The following is a 19,946-nucleotide window of genomic DNA, read 5'->3' as shown; positions in this document are numbered from 1 at the left end:
TATGTCCTGAGAACGGTCGGGGCAGCCACGGTGCACGAAGGCCATCCATGGCAGGGAAGGAAGGGTCCGGAGACGGTGACTGTCATGGACCAGGCAGCGATTGAAGAACCGGAGAGCTCACAGCTGCATGTCGTGGGCTAAGCCCGTCCCCTTTTCTCATTATGTCATTTTATTTCCGGTTTTAAGACAATCTCAAATTTCAATAAGGCCAATGGCCCAGGGATGTAATTTTTGACTATTTGTGCATGATAATTGCATCACATTTCACCTCGAAGTCTCTGTCTTGCTGCATTATAATTTCTAGTCTCCTCTACGAGTACACGAGAAACTCGGGGGGCTAATGGGAAACAATGCTAAAAAAAAAAAGATACAAAAAAGACGCGCAAATCGATTATGCCTTCGTTGGCAAATCGAGAAAACAAGACGCGCACATAACAAAAAAGACGTGCAAATCGATTATGCCTTCGTTGGCAAATCGAGAACATAAGACGCGCACAACACGACAAAGACGTGCAAATCGATTATGCCTTCGTTGGCAAATCGAGAACATAAGACGCGCACAACACGACAAAGACGTGCAAATCGATTATGCCTTCGTTGGCAAATCGAGAACATAAGACGCGCACAACACGACAAAGACGTGCAAATCGATTATGCCTTCGTTGGCAAATCGAGAACATAAGACGCGCACAAAACGACAAAGACGTGCAAATCGACTATGCCTTCGTCGGCAAGTCGAGAAAAGTAAGACGCGCACAAAACGACAAAGACGTGCAAATCGATTATGCCTTCGTTGGCAAATCGAGAAAACAAGACGCGCACAAAACAAAAAAGACGCGCAAATCGATTATGCCTTCGTTGGCAAATCGAGAAAACAAGACGCGCACAAAACAAAAAAGACGCGCAAATCGATTATGCCTTCGTTGGCAGGTCGAGAAAACAAGACGCGCACAAACCAACAAAGACGTGCAAATCGATTATGCCTTCGTTGGCAAGTCGAGAAAATAAGACGCGCACAACGCAATAAAGCCGTGCTAATCGATCACGCCCTCATTGGTAGATCGAGAAAATGAGACACGCGCGATCAACCCGAAACAAAAAAGTCGTCCCTCGCGATGCGCAAAGGCCATTCCTCATGACGCAAACCCGAGAGCATTCATCCCGCATCCGTATAAAGAGTAGATTTTGAGTTTCCACTCGATCTACGCTCGACCGGAAACTCGGGGGGCTAATGTTGTCGGTCCGTCTCGGATCGACAGGGACTAAAGCGACCCATGCGACCGGTGCAAGGCCTCGAGCGGCGAAACCTTGCCTCGGCCTTTGGCCGGCCCAAACCAGTGGTCGGGTCAAGGGTCAGCCGGCCGGCGGCCGGCCATATGCTCAGCCGGCCAGCGGCCGGCCATATGCTTGGCTGGCCTGTCGCCGGCCCAAAGGTCAGCCGGCCAATGGCCGGCCATATGCTCAGCCGGCCCTCCATGGCCGACACTCCAAGGCCGGCCCTCCTCCATGGCCGGCCGACACTCCAAGGCCGGCCTCCCTCCATGGCCGGCTCTCCATGGCCGGCCCTCCAAGGCCGGCCCTCCCCCATGGCCGGCACTCCAAGGCCGGCCTTCCTCCATGGCCGGCCCTCCATGGCCGGCACTCCAAGGCCGGCCCTCCTCCATGGCCGGCCGGCACTCCAAGGCCGGCACTCCAAGGCCGGCCTCCCTCCATGGCCGGCTCTCCATGGCCGGCCCTCCAAGGCCGGTCCTCCTCCATGGCCGGCACTCCAAGGCCGGCCTTCCTCCATGGCCGGCTCTCCATGGCCGGCACTCCAAGGCCGGCCCTCCTCCATGGCCGGCTCTCCAAGGCCGGCCTTCCTCCATGGCCGGCTCTCCATGGCCGGCCCTCCTCCAAGGCCGGCCCAACCTTGCTCACTCGGCCAAGGGGTCTTCAAACCACCCCTTGGCTGCCTATAAATACCAAGGCACCCCCCTTGGTCCAGGTAACCCATTCTTGAGCACTGAAACGCTGCCGAACTCGTACCTCGCTCGTTTCTCTCAAGTCTCGACCTCTACACACTAAACCCTCTACAAACCACCTCAATCCCACTAATGTTGAGCGTCGGAGAGGTAAACAGGGGCCCCCCCCTGTTTCCCCTTTGTAGTTCACGTGTTCTCTGCTCCTTTTCAGGTACTCTGACGAACTCAAGGAATATCCACAGCTAAGGGACGACTCGGGATACCGGGTCCGACACGCTCGAGTCAAGACGAGACCACTTGGTCCGGCCTTGGGTCTAACCGTCTTTGGCTCCTAAATAGTTGTCCAAAAATCAGCGACAACATTAGATATACAATATTAATCGTATTTAACTGGGTCATATTAATTGGATAATATTTGTGCGGGTCGTAATCGTGTTTCGTGTCGACCATTTAATAATCGTGTTAATCGAATTTTAATTGTGTTACCGTAATCGTGTCGTTTTGACTCATTATTTAATCGCGTTAGCGTGTTCGACCCCATTAAGAACCAACCCATTTATTGAGATCAAAATCCGCTTTAAATCGTGTCATAACCGTTTCGTGTTTCGTGTCCGGACCAAATTGCTATCCCTAGTATAAGGTACCCGAAAATGTGATGCCAAATGAATTGCACTACCACTTGAAACTAAACTATGACAATTAAGAAATAACATTCAATAATAATAAATAAATAAACAATATTTACATATTTTTAAATAGCTAGTCAAGTTATTAGACAACTTTTATTTAATCAATTTATTTTTTTTTAATCAATTTCGCTACTAGTGGGATTGAACCCATCTCCATTTTGGATGCGGTGTGGAATTACCAACTAAGTTATGCTAGATACCACATCAATTTACTTTTTTGTTCTTCTATTATAATTTTTTATTTATTTTAGTTTTAGTCTGATTTAATTAGTTGATTTTTCTATTTTAAAAAAATTATATTTTATTAATAAATGATATGTTATTTTCTGTTTCAAAAGTTAGTTGCAGTTTCTATTCAATTTCTTTATATATAGCTTTTTTAAGTCTCGCCATCTAAAACTATACATATTTTATCTAAGAAAACACACGGATAGTAGTGGCAACGAGTCCGGGTCCGGCAAGGTCCAACTATTCTGTTACTCGAATTTAGTTAAAAATAAATTTGTTATCCGGGCTCGTTTATCCGGTTTTTTAAACAGGCCATAAAACGGGTATACCCGACGAATAAACAGGTAGAAATTGTCAGACTTGTTACCTGTTTAACTGCTTAACACTTTTCGGTACTGGGTCGGATGGATCCGGTGTCCCGTTAATAAAAAAACCAACAATCTTCATATCATTCAACGATACATAAATATCAAACTCATAATACAATTTATAGAAAGTTGAAGTTCAACAGATAAAAAAACACACGACATGTCTTTCTATTAGTCTAAATATATATTTTTTTGTTATTCAAAAGCATAAAATATCGGGCGATTTAAAATCAAAGAAGAATTTGTTGTAACTAGGCAATCTCCTAGCTTCTTTAAAAATTATAGGCAAAGTTTCATTTTATTAACAAAATAATCCACCAAGCCAGTAGTAAATTAACTAACTAAAGAGTAAATTTAATTTATTCTTTAATTAATTTAATTTACTCTTTAGTTAATTAATTTATTTCGGGTGTAGTGAGCCATTTTCCTATAAATTGAAACTTTGCTATTTTTAAAAAAAGGGTGAACTATTAGACTACCGGTCTAATTGCCCAAAAACAAACATAATTTTTTTGTTTATTTATTACATAATATCAGCTATTTATATTTACATAAACAAATTCATTACAAAAAACCCAAAAACATAAAATATTGATAACTTTTATATATAAACAGAATTTTTTTGTTTATTTATTACACAGTTTATGACAACTGTATACTTTCATGTCTACAGTTAATATTAAAAGTATCCTAAAATATAATTTGATTTATTTGGATCGATACTACTTGTGATCATTTCCTAATTTCTTGTGGCATATTGGCTTTTGAATTTCTTGTGGAAAAAGATCTGATACAGAGCTATCGATACAACAATCAGAAAGTCCCACAACTTATTAACATCAATTTCAAACTATTAATGTTTTAAAATTAGGCCTTTTTTCCCATAAAATTATGGGACCCTAACCAATTGTCTAAATTGCCTAGGACTTGGGTTGAAGCTTGCAAGTGGGTTAGTTTGTTATATTTTCTATCATTTTCATGATCACTTTACAAAGAAAAAAAAGTATGAAAATCGTTTCATTTATTTTGGTAAATTAGTCATTTACCAAAATTTACGTATGAAAATACTGGGAGAATTAATGTAAAATGCTATCCGATCAATAATGTTATTTAATCAAATATGACTAGATTTTAAATATACTTAAAACGTTGATTACATTGTCAATTCAACATTACAAGTGTCCTAATCTGTGAAAATTTTCATATATAATTTATTACATATTATTAGCTATTTCTCTTACCTAAAGTTACTTCAACAACAAAAAAGTATAAACCCATTGTTTTTAGGGCAAGTGAGAGATGTAGCCTTTTAAAATTTTGGCTATAAAAATAACAAAAGTTTATACAGCTTTAAAGTAATAGTCAAATAGACCCAGTTAAGTGAATTTAACTTCTCAAAAATGCTCTTGATAATTTTGACTTAATAACACGAGTAAATGAAAAAAAAAAAAAAACGCATGTTTAATTTTAGAATCTAAATATTATTTGGGGAATAAAAATATATAATACAAAATTATTGAGATAATAAAGGCATTAAATGTGATTTGTTTCCTGCCCAATTATCAAGGGAGAAGTATCAAACACGATAAAAGAATGACGTTATAGATTTGTAACAAAAAATAAATTGTAAAATTGGAATGTAGCCAACGTTTGCAAACGTTTAGGAAAATAAACAGTGATTATCATATTTAACTTAAATATCCTCATTAAACATGCTATAATTAACAAAAACAAACGTGAATAATTTAAAAATCGAAAATTAATGACAATGGGTCTATTTTTGAAGCTCTCCTCGCCACGACTCCGTAGGATTTAGAATCACTCAATTTTGAGTTCATATGAGGAAGATAAAGTTTTTTTGAAATTTTGATGAAAAAAAACTGGTTAAAAGTAACAAATGACAAAATGGAAAATTCAAATAGGTTATTCAAGTGTCAAATCATCTATTTGACTATTTTTCATAAAATTTTCACGTTGGTTTTATCCCAAATGTTAAGTTTATAATGGCTTAATTGTTACAAATTTTATTAAAATAAGGTAATCCTTTGTTTGTCCGACATTTTTTAAATCTGACATAATAAATTGAAAAAAAAATTCTGTTTGTTTTTTAACTAACTAATGTTTCATGTTTCATGCCTTTTTAAAATGATTTTTGTATTAAATTTATATGTTTAAAAACAAAACAGCCCATTACACATAACAACAATTTTAAATTTAAAGTCTACAGCTGCTACTAGTAGAAGTGTTTAAAAATATAGTTTGATTTATTTTGATCAAAAGGATCAAAGTTGCTCATAGTTGATTACATTTCCCCAAGCAATTCCAAACACTACTACGAACACAACTTTAAAGCCCATTATTTTCTTTTCAAGCAGAAACGTCAAACTATCATATAGCCATATCGTTCCAAATATTTTTAAATCTTACGTGTACGTGGGTCGCCTGTAGAAAATAAAATCACCGTGAATTGGAATTGGAATTAACTTGGTGGTGTACTAAAGAAAAGAAAGAGCTTTGATTTTTTGGACACTTACAATTTGGGGAAGTTAAAAAGAAAAACATAGGTTCTATCTTTCCTTGCTTTTTTATTTAGACAGTTTGATTTTTATAGAGTTTTTTTTTCTTACAAAGTTGTTATTAGCTAGATTATTTGTTTTTTATTTTGCGTGTGCTAATTTTCTTTATGAAAACATAGATTAATCATGTCTTGTCAAAAATATGTTTCGGGTTATGTAAAAAATAAAAATAAATTAAAGAGTAGAGAAATTGGTTAATATATCGTCATTTTAATAAATAAAAATAAAAATAAATAGAGGAAAAAGTATTATGCCTAATTTTTTAATATATCATCATTTCTTTGAAATGACCTAATTTTTTATTTTTCACCTAAGGCTTCAGTATCTGTTAGACTGGCTCTGGCTACTTGAAACATACTAATTTCATTTTAGCTAACGTTTCAATTTTTTTTTAAACAAATAACCTTCAAGTTGTCACGGCGAGTGAGGTAAATTATTTTGTACATAAATATATCTTTATGAATTGGGTAATCATATTTAACTTCGAAATATTCTTTACAAATCCATTAAAAAAAACAATTATTTTATCCCAGATTTTAGATTCCGTCTTATTACTCACTCTTTTACTTCATATCTCCCGTAACTCTCTAATTTTCACACTCTACTCTCTCTAGAGTTTACATTTTTTTCTTCTCTTCAAAACTCGAAAGGCTTATATCTACCTCATATATATATGAAATAATAATTAAGCGATTCAAAGTCATATGGATTCGTGGCGATGAGTTTTAAGATCTAGTGGTTCTTCTTTTTCTCCTATGCTTTACTCATATAATTCTTTATTGTCATGAGGCCCTCATGTCCTTGTTTCCTTTTCATGGCCCCCGTCACTTTTTGAGATCAAATTGTATTCTCTGCAATCCACTTTCCGGGCTTATATTCGATTGGGAGGGTGGGATATTCTTCTTAAGGTACATTCCAAGTTGTGCCGTCATAATCTCTATGATTACCTTGTATCTAAAGTTACATCCGACATTTCCCACACTGTCTTTCTAATCTCTTAAATAGCTCCAAAACATTTTCATTGCTATGATTTTGTGGCCTGGTATTGGCTGCTAATGAAGAGAAAGAGAGAGGAAGAGAAAATAAATTTATTTGATATTTTTTATGTACATTTTCTACTGATGATATATGAAAATTCAAAAATATTATTTACAAATGGATCATTTATCTGTGCATCTCTATTAAAAAAAAAAGAGTTGAGAAGAAGAGCTACTTAAACATATATATGAAAATATAAGAACTGTTGTGAAAAAAACTAAAAAAAAAAGATATAAAATTCTGTTTATTGAGAGACGAGATGTCGCACATAATATAAGGTTAATGTATGCGATAATCTGTTCTAATGCAATAGACAGACAAATAAAAGACAATGCGTAAAATTAAAAAACACAAAGAATGATAACCTAGTTTGGTGCAATATCACCTACTCTGAAGGGTAGTGTGCCTAGTGGAAATGAAATTTACTATATGAAAAGTAGTCAATAGTACAACAATAGACTTATATGAATGATCCCCGCTTCAAGGTATTTTTGCTATTACTACTCTTGAATTCCAACTTAGGCTCCCCCTGAATTTGAGATTCCCTCACTTACACTCTCAAACACTCTCACAAGTGTTTGGTGTTCTTCAGTCTGAACGCTCGTGAACTCTTCAATCATGAAATCACAGAACCCACACAATCCTCTAACATTTAATAGATCTGAAATAGTGTATAGAGAATTTCACCACACACATTACATAATTAGTTTCTCAGTCCGCCGATCGTGCACGTCTAAGAACCCTAAAAGTAATAATGAATGCATCAAGACTACCAAGGGCAGAACCTTGACTTTTATAGTAGTCAACACCTTTGGAGTCGAATTAGGGTTTCTTAACCCATTCACGCGGAGAAGATAATTTTAGAAGGTCTTCCGCGAATCATTCTAGCAAAATAGGAAACTTGCCATAAATACAATTCTGCACACAGTGGCCAAAATGTCTCAACATATCCTGGAACATGTTTCAAGACATCTTGTCAAACATACTTGCACTAAAAAACCAACAACACACGTAACAACATGATGGGTAATATGGGTTTAGATTGATGGTTAAAAATGAATTCAATTTGTTTTATTACCATTTTATTTAAAAAAAAAAACTCAAAATATAAGCTCAATTTTGCAATACATTTACTTTAATTTGTTACTTCCTCTTGTTTTTTTATTAAAATGTATAGAGAAACAAACAAGTGTTATTGCCATTGCGGAGATAAAATAAGCCTTTAGACGCCAATGCGAATTTGGAAGCGACTTCAGAATTGTTGGTGCGTGTCTAAAAGAAACAAACGCGATTTTAATCCTGTTTGTTGGCCTGTGTCTAAAAGAAACAGACGCGACAAACAAGTCGCATTTGTATACGTGGAATGAAGACACAAAAATGATCCTGCCAAAAAGCTAGAGAAGAAACAGATGCCGAGAAGTCGTGTCGGAAAATTATTAATACTTTAAGATCAGCGACTTGTTGGATTTGTTGTTTCTCTATTTTTTATTTATTTTTGAAATAAAAAAATTACACAAACATCCATTAGTCCCCAATTCTGAAGTGGATTTTCGAACCTAACATATGAAGACATGAAAAATAAAACAAAGTGAATGGATTTTTCAAGTATCAAACACATAAACATATGAAGCTCTAAATCATGAAAACTATGGCATGGAAATTCGCACAGACCAACAAGGTTCCAATCATAAAAGAGTGTTGCAATCAAAATTTTACGAAAATTTAGATTTAGACTTAACTTTTGCGTCTAAAATCATTACTGTCGCGCCTAACATAATGTTGTCCGGGCCGCCCGTCCGACCCTTTTTTTTGGAGGTTTTGGGCCGGCCCAATCCTTTTCGGAAAATGATCGGGTCGAACCGGCTTGTTGAAGGGTCTGGACTGGGCCTAAGGTATTGAGCCTCAAGCCCGGCAAATTATCCCAACTCGTGCCCGGCCAGACCCTAATTAGGCACGGTACGCGCCCAACACTTTTTAAATAAAATAAATATTTTATTTTTGTTAAAAGTTTATGTTTTTATGTATTAAAAATTACTTTTGACACACAAATTCAATTTTATTATTAATGATATAAATATTTTTTACTATTTTTTTTTTGTTATTTCAAGTAAAAGTGTATTTTTTTTAATTGTAAAAATATTTTTTTATATTATTTTTATGATTATAGTTTGAGCTTTTGAGGTTTGGTTTAAGCATTTTTCAAGCTCACGCTTGAGCTCGATCCTTGATCCCAAAGGTCGAGGGCTTGGTTCTGGATTGAGCCTAAGGTCCTATTCTTTAAGCTTAGCCCTGATCGGGCCCGAGCCTCTTGACATCTTATTAGTCTAATGTACACCTTAAAAATAAACACGACTTCTAGCGTCTTATTCCAAGTCTTTGTCCAAAACTGCATATTAATGTTGTAGTGAATAGAGCCTCTAGATGGAGAATCCAAAGTCTTTTGAAAGGACTCCAGAAGCACAAAGAAATTAAATCGCATAGACTCCTGTTGTGAAAAGTAGCTTTGAAAATAACAGTGTAAATAACGAATGAATTTGGACCGTAGAAAATATGAAGAAAAAAAACCTAATTAGCCTTATGGGTAAGAAACAAATGTCAATAGAATCGGTCACTATTTACAAAGTTTCTTACGAACCACTACTCGATTGATGTATGCGAAATACGAAGCGTATGTCTGGTTCTGATCATACACAAAAACTTAGAACTTAAAACCAAAGAGCATTCATAAAAAAAAAAAGAAAAAAGAAAAAGAAAAAAAGCTAGAGTATAATAGTCAATTTTTATTTTATTTTTTATTTTCTTATAACCGTGGTGTCCGGGTTAGACCCGACTAATATCCATGAGGCCCAGACATTATTAACCGGGAGACTACCCCAGTGACCCCAATTATTAGGTCCAGGGGGAATCGAACCGGGGATGTGCAAGATCTCAAGAATCGCTCTCACCACTAGACCAACCCCTTAGGGTTAGTATAATAGCCAATTTGAAACATAAAATTTTCAAAATAACCAAAGTTAGTTTCATTTTGTACAATAGCCAATAAACCATATAAACTCACTTGAAGAGACAATAATACCATTCATTTAAAATAAAAGGTTACCAAATATAAATTACTTAATAAAAACAAATAAATAAATAGAAAATATTACAATAAATAACTCTTTCATTGATAGATTAAAAAATTCTCTAAAGATATTACGAGATATTCACCATCGATCTTCACTGCCGGTCTTCAACGCCAAGTCAATTTGCGCAATATTCCGTCGATCCGTCTCGAACCGCCAATTCTCGGACTGGAGACACAAAGTCGCCAATTCTCCTACAAATAAATCAAAATTAATACGAAAAAATAGAAATAAATCGAATTAACATGAATTAATTACGAAATAAAAAAACAAAATTAATATGCATTAACACGGATTAACACTGGTGAGAGCTGAGCCAACCTCGCGAATTCTAGATCAAGGCGGAGGGATGGTCGCGTCGTCGTGCAGATCTGGGCCTGACATCTCCATGGGTCGACACTCGTCTAATGGGATCGCTGGCGCCGACGGCATTCTTCCTCACAACACGTCTCCGACGACGCTTCCTTCAGATCCGGTGGCAGACTATCCTCTCTGTGCGCCTTCGTCGCTTGATTCAAATCCATGCCGAGGAGTCGTCCATCGTCTTCCCCACGTGAGGACGTCAAGATCCGGCGAGCTTCTGTACACCATCGGCCAGGCGACTCTCTACAGCGGAGAACCAGAACCTCATCGCGCGTCTTCGGCGACTCTCTGTGGCAGAGCTCCACTTCTGGCGGAGGAGGTTGTTCAGCGACGGGAAATCGGTCGTGGTTCTAGAGATCGCTTCGTCTATACCCATTTGAAGAACCGTGTAGGGAGAGAGAGCACACTTAGAAAAAAAAGAATAAAATTAAAATAAATAATTGATTTTAATGGGTAATCAAATCCTTAAAACTAGTAATTTGATTTTTTATTAACTACTTTTTTATTTCGAAATTAATTCAAAAAAGGGCAAAATCGGAAGCAAATATTTGATTTAATTGCTACGTCATTAAAATTGACTATTTTACTTAAAATTTTAAAACGTTGGCTATTTTGCGTGATGAATACGCAAGCTGAAAAAATAAAGGTTATGGCTAGCTCAGACGAAGAAGAGTAGAAGTGTTGATGAGCACATTGAACGCAAGAGAGCAGCCATATAAAGAATAAACACAGTCAGTCAATATTATGGAATACCTAATTAACGTAATACCAAAAAAGTTGAATTATCTTTGTCCCCACCTTGTACATATTCTAACCCCTAGTACAATTAACAACAAAAAAAATCAATATCGTTGTTTTTTTATTTTGTTTTCTTATAGTGAAGAAAACACGGTTTATTTTGCTCCACTCATTTCATGATACAAAATATCAATGCTAGTGTCTTAATTTTTTTCGTCACTGCATCTCAATTTTTCTCTGAAAGTTGAGCGATTTTGATCAGAGCACACAATGGTAGAGACTTTGCTGAGTTCTGTCATTGAGAAATTGATTGATCTTCTGATCCATGAAGCCAAGTCTTTGAAAGGAGTTGACAAGCAAGTCAAGAGTCTTCAAAAGGAGTTGGAGATCATCGAGCCTCTTCTTCACGACGCCGAAGCCAAGTCTGGCAGAGGAGAGCTCAGCGGCGCCACGAAGGTGTGGATGAGACAGCTCAGAGAAGAAGCGGAACGCATCGAAGACGTCGTCGACGAATACACTTATTACGCCGAGCAGCACCGTCAAAGTGAAGTCGGTTTTTTCGGGTCTCTGCTCAAGGCAAGTCATTGTGTCAAGACCTTCAAAACTCAGCGCGACTTAGCTGCCGAGATCCGAGATGTTAAAGAGTCATTATGCGAGATCAGGGAGAGAGGTCTGAGTTATGGGCTGAGACCCTTCGAGCAAGGCGGTTCGAGTGGCGGGAAAGGAATTTCACGAGTCGACCCGCGCATCGGTTCTCTTTTCATTGACGAAAAAGAGCTTGTAGGCATTGACATCTTGTCTAATGAGCTTTTGAGAAGTTTGGTGGAAGGCCGACGAGAACGCACCGTGATTTCACTTGTGGGTGAAGGCGGGATCGGTAAAACTACTCTTGCCAGAAAAGTTTACCAAGATGTTGTTGAAAAAGGAGGCTTCGACCATCACGCTTGGGTCACTGTTTCGCAATCGTACGACATCGACAGAATTCTCCAGATGTTGATGACTCGGATCTGCCCGCCTAACCAAGAAATTATTTCGGTTGAAGAAGCTTTCACTCTCTTGAGAAGCTCTCTCCGTGCAAAGAGGTACGTGATTGTTTTTGACGATGTGTGGGAAATGGATTTTTGGAGTGTCATAAAGCATGCTTTGCCTGATAATAGCAATGGTAGTAGAATACTTCTCACGACTCGTAAATCTAAGGTCAAAGAGTCTTTTAATTCACCGTCATCTGAAGTTATTGTCAAAGAGCTAAAGACTTGGTCGACAGAACAAGCATGGGAATTGTTCTGTAAAAAGGCGTTTTTGAATTCATATTGTCCACCAGAGTTGGAACCGTTGTCTCGTGAAATTCTAAGTAAATGTCAAGGCTTGCCACTTGCTATTGTTGCTGTAGCTGGTTTATTGTCAAAAAAAGAGAAGTGCGAAACAGAATGGAAAAAAACGCTTGACGATCTCCTCTATGAGTTTCAAGAAAACAATGAGCTATCGAGTGTTTCCAAAGTTCTATTACTCAGTTATCATGATTTGCCTCACCATCTAAAATTATGCTTCTTGTACTTCGGTGTTTTTCCAGAAGATTTTTCAGTCGATCAAAGAAGATTATGCAGAGTTTGGATTGCTGAAGGGTTCATTAGATTTCGAGAAAATAAAACCTTCGAAAAAATCGCCGAAGAATACTTAATCGAGCTTATCGATAGAAATTTGGTTGCGTTTGAGTTAGAGTTTGGATTCAAAAGACAATGCAAGGTGCATGATTTAATACGGGAGTTGATTTTAACAAAAACAAAAGAGTTGGGCTTTTGTAAAGTAATTAACCAAAATAAGTCAAGAGACAAAGAGAAGAGTCGCCGCTTAGTAATTCATGATACTACAAGGAACGTTTTGAAAGATGTGTGTGATTGTAAGATTCGCTCTGTTGTTCTCTTTGATACTTCCAAAGTTTCAAACTCTTTTGTAGTTGGTGTATTTGAAAGTTGTAAACTTTTAAAGGTGGTTGACTTTGAGGCCTGTCCTCTTGATAATCTGCCGAAGGAAGTTGGAAATTTGTTGCAGTTGAAATACTTAAACCTCAAAGGCACAAAGGTGAAGACTCTCCCTAAGTCCATTGGGAAGCTGCGTAATCTCCAGACATTGGAGCTCGGTAATACCTTAGTGCGAGAGCTTCCGCTTGAGATCAATAAACTACAAAAATTGCGACACATTTTTGGCTGCAGAATCAATGAAGAGAGAAGACTTAGTGTAAACTCATTCATAGGGGTGAGGATTCATGAAGGGATTAAACTGTTGGAAGAGTTACAAACACTGGGTGTTATCGAAGCACATTCTGGTAGAGTTGATATCATCAAAGAGCTAGGAAAACTTAGTAAACTAAGATGCCTTGGAGTTTTGAAGGTAACAAAAAAGATATGTGAAGCCCTTGGAGTGTCTATTGAGAAAATGAACGACCTTGAACAGTTATTTCTCGCCGCAGCCAACAAGGACGAGGTTTTAGATTTGAACTGCATTTCGTCTCCTCCTCTTCTCTTGAACTATTTCAATCTCAGTTGTCGACTACAACGATTGCCGATTTGGGTTTCCGAGCTTCGCAATCTGCAAGGGCTGGTATTGAACTTTACGAGGCTAGTCGACGAGCCGCTGAAATTGCTCAAAGGTTTATCCAATTTGTCATTCCTTCAAATGCATCAGGCATACGATGGAGAGGAATTGCAGTTCGAGGAAGGAAGTTTTCCAAAAGTCAAGCATCTTGAATTAAACAATTTGGAAGGATTAAAGGTGATTAAGGTTGAAAGAGGAGCGTTGCCTCTTCTCGAGAAGTTCAAGTTCGGACCTTCCCCGTTGATGAAGGAAATGCCTTGCGATCTTCAACACCTGACAAACCTCAAATCACTCAGAGTTAATGATATGCCGAAGGAATTCGTGATGGCTCTACAACCAAATGGAGGTTCAGAATTCTGCAAAATTGAGCACATATCTTCTGTTACCTTTGGGTACTCATCAGGAAAATGGTCGTTTTGGAATTCCTACATGCTTGGCAGCTCAGAGTTGTTGCAACATCTTGAAGGACAAGACTAATGTAAGTATTGTTTCAACTATTTTTTTATTCCTATTTATTATGCGTGCCAATTTTCAACATCCTTGATTTAAAAATTAATCTCTATCCCTCTGTTTTATTGACATAGTCCATTCATACTTGCATTTCAAGTCGATCACATTTATCGATCTGCTCTTTTTTTGTTGTTGTTGAATTAAGATGATTCATCATGAATTGTTAAAGAAGTATGCTTTGTTGACATTTTTGTTAACTTTCGGGTGTTACTTTACAAAAATGGCAGGAAGAGCAGAGAGGATTCTCTGCCGGTTCACTTCGCTTGTGGGAAAGAGCGAAGAGAAATATTTCCAGTTTTTGCGATCAAAGGTATTCACTCTGATGATGTGGTTTGTTGGTTTTGCTCATTCTTCATTCTGCCATATCTTTGAGATTCATAGGTCTATTAGCAAACTTATGGCTTGACTTTTCAGGTTGAATCATTGAGGAAGTTAGTCATCAAGCTTAGATTCATCAAGCATTGCTATTGGATTTGGGGCCAGGTTTTTTGTTTTTGTTTTTTGTTTTTTGTTTGTTTGTTTGTTTTGTTTTGTTTTAGTTTTTAGTTTTTTGTTTTTTGTTTTGTTTTGTTTTGTTTTTGTTTTTGTTTTTGTTTTTTTGTTTTTTTGTTTTTTTGTTTTTTTGTTTTTTTTTTTTTTTGTGGAATCTGGAGCTGTGCATGACTAGAATCAGCAAACTCACTCATCTTGCTTAGCCATTAAATTTATAAACCAATTTTGTTGTATTACAGAACAGTTTTTTCTGTCTAGATCTAATGGTACTATTGGATCATACGTATAAACTCACACATCTTGCTTAGCCATATTCCGTCTTAACTGAAAATCATCAATGTCAGTTTGTTACAGAACTGCAAGCCATTGTCGGTCAAAAAATAAATTCATACTTTCCTAGAGGTCATGAATAAATGAATAACGAAAACCTCAGTTCTTTAATCTGGTAGTTTACCTTTTATTATTTATGCTTATTTACTACGTATTCCTTGCATGTGTTTCTAAGAGTATCAAACCTTATTGATCAAAAATATTCAACCTAGCTGTTCACTCACAATACTTTGTGTTATAACGCATTATCATAAACCTGTCTAAGGCTTTTGCAAGACCTTCGTTCGAGGACAACTTCAATCGGACAGCGACAAAACATATACACACACATACGCAAACAAATAACCTGAAAATATATAGATCTTAGCCAACAAGACATCTTCTTAACTTTTTATTAGATTAGCATACACCTAAATATGTACTTGTTTGTTAGTCATTAAAAGAGGACTGGTTACTAAGCTAAGTGGCCATCTCAAACAGACTCACAGCCATGTCCCACAGCCAAAAAAAAAAAAAAAATGATCTGTAAGCCTTGTAGAAGCAATTGTCAACAAAAAGATTTCGATTCTAAAAGCAGAACCAGAATTGTCAAAGTATAGTATTTTTTAAGCGACTAACGCTTCCATCAAAATTTTACGGGCGATTACTTCGATCAAGTGGTATGCAAGGAAGGGTTGGGGTTCGGAGATGGGTAGGATTTCGAGCATGGAATTTGAGGCGGTGATGGTTATGGTTTGATTTTGATGATGATTGCGGTGTTGGTGCCATTGATGAGCGATTTCAAGCTCGTGATGCACTCTGACGATTAGATTAGCTGAGAGAGAGAGAGAGAGAGAGAGAGAGAGAGAGAGATTCTAATAATAAAAACATCATATTTTTTAATTTTAAACAAAATACTAAAAAAATATATAAACACAAATAAAAATACATTTTTACCCTTAATTGCTTAACACCGTTTGAAATTTTTTGACAGATTATCACGATGCATAATTACAAGATTTGTTTTGTACGTTTTTCAAGTGAGTACAAGAGGCAAAATGTTAATTGTGTAGGAGTTAAGGGAATCTTGTAATAATTATAGATACTTTGTGTTGTCGCCGGAACTTCGTCGTCGCTGTGGAAAGTAAAACTTCGGTACCTGCAAAACAAAGATTAGCGGAAAAAAGGCCTCGGCTGAGTCGCGGACTAGGTCGCTTTCTTTAAGACGTTTCGCGGCTCTGCCTCGGTGCAGCAGTTCAAAAAATGCCCCGTCGCCCCCAGGATAAAACAGCCCAGTAAACGCACTGTCTCGACCGAACCGTGCACTCGGTTACGATCGGAATCACTCAAAACCCTTCTCTGATATAGCTCGGCAACTCAGTGTAACTTTTTTTTTTTTTAATTTAATAGAACTTATCTGCCAGTCCCAGCAGCCAACCCTTTATTTATAGATGCATATAGGTAACGGAAATAAAAAGGTTGTTGCAAAAAAGACGTGAAGAACGTGTGTAACGTTCATGAGAGATTAACGGGTCATTAAAGACTGACCAAGTAAAAGTTGTAACTGACCATAACGTGTGATTTTTCTTTGGTTGATTAATTAAAAGGAGACCATGAAACAAGGGATGTATTCAACTGAATACTTTTTATTTAGATATTACAGTAATTTTTTTTTTTTCAAAAAATAATTACGTTTGCACAGATGAAAACATTTCACTTAACTTGTAACACTAGTTCCAACAATCCCCCACTTGAAAATTTTCAAAATTATAAAAGTAATTTTCATCGAGCAATATCAGATTGTATAAAGTTATGCTTAAGCAAAGGTGTCTTACGACTTGAACCTTTACGTAGTGTAGGTGATTCAGATTATACTAGAGTAACTCGTAGTTTTGAACTCTATCTCTGACAACATCTCACACATAACCTTACTAGGGTTTTAGTTCAAATAGCCCGTGCAATTACGGTCGTGCACGTATATCCCAGTATAGTGAACGCTCTAGAGAATTTGCCAAATTCCATAGGAAGCGGCCCCACTTCCACATTCACATAGGTGAGTCTATCAAGAGTACTCCTGTAGCTCGGTACTCCACTCAACATTGAGTATAGAACTCATTAAGAGCTTAAAATCAGCTCAACCTTTCAACGCTTCAGGATGTCATGCTGTGACATAAGTCATAGGAGTGGGACTGGAAGAGTTATCAGCATGATTCACTACCAATCACTTCGTGAGTTGTTATTACCCTTTGAACCTATATCTTGGGATCTCCAGTCAATAGGTTAGGTTGCCCCTACTAGTGTTCCATCACTTTAATGGCAGTAGTCCCACTTCTTTCGAGGTCTTGAAAACCTTCTCTCGCGCTAATCCTTTCGTCAAAGGATCAGCCAAGTTCTCATCAGTCCGTACGTGATCCACTCAAACAGCACCAGTCGAGAGGAACTCTCTAATGGTACTATGCTTGCGACGAATTTGTCGTCTCTTGCCGTTGTAGTAACGGTTCTGGACTTTTGCGATTGCTGCAGTACTATCGCAATGGATCAAGACGGCTGGGATCGGTGTTTCCCATAGGGGAATCTCGGATAACAGACTTCTGAGCCAGCCTGCTTCTTCACTAGCGGTAGCTAGCGCTATCATCTCGGACTCCATCGTCGATTGGGCCAAAATAGTCTGCTTCTTAGACTTCCACGAAACGGCCCCACCGGCAATGCTAAAAATGTAACCACTAGTAGTGTTGGAGTCATCTGAAAGAGTGTTCCAATCAGCGTCGCTGTATCCTTCAAGGACAGCGGGAAACCTTTGGTAATGTAACCCTAGATTTTGGGTGCGCTTTAAATATCGCATCACCCTCTCAATAGCATACCAATGCTCTAAACTAGGTCTGCTGGTAAACCTGCATAGTAATCCCACAACATAAGCTATATCGGGCCTAGTGCAATCGGCAACATATCTAAGGCTGCCTATAATGCTCGCATACTCTGACTGTTTAACACCGTCACCGGTGTTCTTGAACAATTTGACACTAGGATCGTAGGGAGTACATGCCGGTTTGCAGTCAAAGTAATTGTATTTCTTCAAGATCTTTTCTACGTAATGAGATTGATCTAAAGAAAGTCCATTTTCAGACCTAGTTATCTTGATACCTAAGATCACATCAGCTTCTCCTAGATCTTTCATGTCAAAGTTAGCACACAACATGCTCTTAACATTATTTATTAAATGAATGTTAGAGCCAAAGATCAACAGATCATCAACATACAAACAGACAATGGTACAAAGACCGTTTTCTGACTTATAGTAAATGCATTTGTCACTTTCATTAACTTTGAAACCATGAGACATGATTAAGTTATCAAACTTTTCATGCCATTGCTTAGGAGCTTGCTTTAAACCATAAAGAGACTTATCAAGTTTGCAAACCTGGTTCTCATGACCATGAACTACGAAGCCTTCAGGTTGCTCCATGTAAATCTCTTCTTCAAGTTCACCGTTTAGAAAAGCTATCTTCACATCCATCTGGTGTACAACAAGATCATGCAAAGCAGCAAGAGAAAACAAGACTCTAATCGAGGTAATCCTAGACACTGGAGAAAAGGTGTCAAAGAAGTCTACATTTTCTTTCTGCCTAAAACCCTTTGCTACGAGGCGAGCCTTAAATTTATCTATGGTTCCATCAGGCTTCAACTTCTTCTTAAGGATCCATTTACACCCTATAGCCTTACAACCCGGAGGAAGATCTACCAAATGCCAAGTCCTATTAGATTCTAGGGAATCCATCTCATCATCTATCGCTTCTTGCCATAAGTTGGCATCTATTGAGGACAAGGCTTCCTTAAGACAACTAGGATCTTCTTCTACGTTGTAAGTTTGGAAATCTGAACCAAAATCCTTAGCGGTACGAGCTCTCTTGCTCTTCCTGGCTTCTAATTCTATGTCTCTAGTTGGTTCCTGAATACTAACTAGTGTCGAAGAACTAGAACTCGAGCCCCCACTAGTCTTGGATCTAAAAGGAAACTTATCTTCGAAGAAATCAACATCGTTTGATTCTATAACTACTTGGTTTTTCAAATCATAGAACCTATAGGCTTTGCTATTTATGGCATACCCAATGAAAACACATTCATAGGCTCTACTGGCTAGCTTCTTTCTTTTCGGATCTTGAATCTTAACATAAGCTAGACTACCCCAAGTCCTAAAATAAGACAAATTAGGTTTCTTACCCTTGAACAACTCGTACGGAGTAATGCTACTCTTTGACTTAGGAATTCTATTCAATACGTAGCACACAGTCAACAAAATTTCACCCCACCAAAATGAAGCAGCACCAGAATTTAACAAAGTAGCAACAATTAATTCAGAGAAAGTTCTATTTTTTCTTTCCGCTTTCCCATTCATCTCGGGAGAGTATGGTGCGGTTTTTTCGTGAATTATGCCATGTGATTTATAAAAATCTACAAAGAGATCAGAATCATATTCGGTTCCTCTATCACTACGAAATCTTTTAATTTTCCTATTGAATTGATTCTCTATTTCCGTAACGAAAACTTTAAACATATCAAGAGCATCACTTTTATTTTTCAGCAAGTACACATAGGTATAATCCGAACAATCATCGATAAAGGTGATAAAATATCGTTTTCCGTTTCTAGTCAAGATACCATCAAATTCGCACAAGTCCGAATGAATTAAATCTAACGGTTCCGATTCTCTAACTACAGATTTATGCGATTTTTTGGTGATCTTTGCTTGACTACAAAATTCACATTTTTCAAAATCATTCAACGATACTTTCGGAATCATATCTAAGTTGCTTAGGTTGGTAATTATTCTTTTGTTTATGTGACAAAGCCTAGAGTGCCAAACATTAAAAGAACACAACGAGTAAACAGAAGAATTCACTTTATTCACTTCAACATTAAGCTTAAACATACCATCAGTTGCATAACCCTTTCCCACAAA

General features: G+C 37.5%; 1 protein-coding gene across 3 annotated transcripts; it reads left to right on the top strand.

Annotated features, from left to right (window-relative positions):
- Nucleotides 1-11,271: 11,271 nt before the first annotated feature.
- Nucleotides 11,272-15,081, top strand: LOC149398005 (disease resistance protein RPM1-like). Of its 3 annotated transcripts, none has more exons than XR_016296995.1 (3): nt 11,272-14,156; nt 14,425-14,498; nt 14,603-15,081. XR_016296995.1 is itself a non-coding variant. In XM_089614693.1 (2 exons), exon 1 carries the CDS (start codon nt 11,357-11,359, stop codon nt 14,153-14,155), a length of 2,799 nt encoding a protein of 932 aa, XP_089470819.1. In that variant the 5' UTR covers nt 11,272-11,356; the 3' UTR covers nt 14,156; nt 14,416-14,578. The 3 variants fall into 3 exon arrangements, 1 of the variants encoding a protein (XP_089470819.1); XR_016296994.1 differs by having other exon boundaries at nt 14,416-14,498; XM_089614693.1 differs by lacking the exon at nt 14,603-15,081 and having other exon boundaries at nt 14,416-14,578.
- The last annotated feature ends 4,865 nt before the right edge of the window (nt 15,082-19,946 follow it).

The sequence above is a fragment of the Urtica dioica genome, chromosome 5 (assembly GCF_054948205.1).
Source record: "Urtica dioica subsp. dioica isolate 48M chromosome 5, U.dioica_male_clone48M_v1_H2, whole genome shotgun sequence".
Classification (NCBI taxonomy): Eukaryota; Viridiplantae; Streptophyta; class Magnoliopsida; order Rosales; family Urticaceae; genus Urtica; species Urtica dioica.
This window is presented reverse-complemented; position numbering and strand designations above follow the sequence as displayed.

What these genes read in the sequence shown, in the direction of transcription:
- LOC149398005 (XM_089614693.1), top strand. Translation starts at nt 11,357, where the DNA reads ATGGTAGAGACTTTGCTGAGTTCTGTCATTGAGAAATTGATTGATCTT.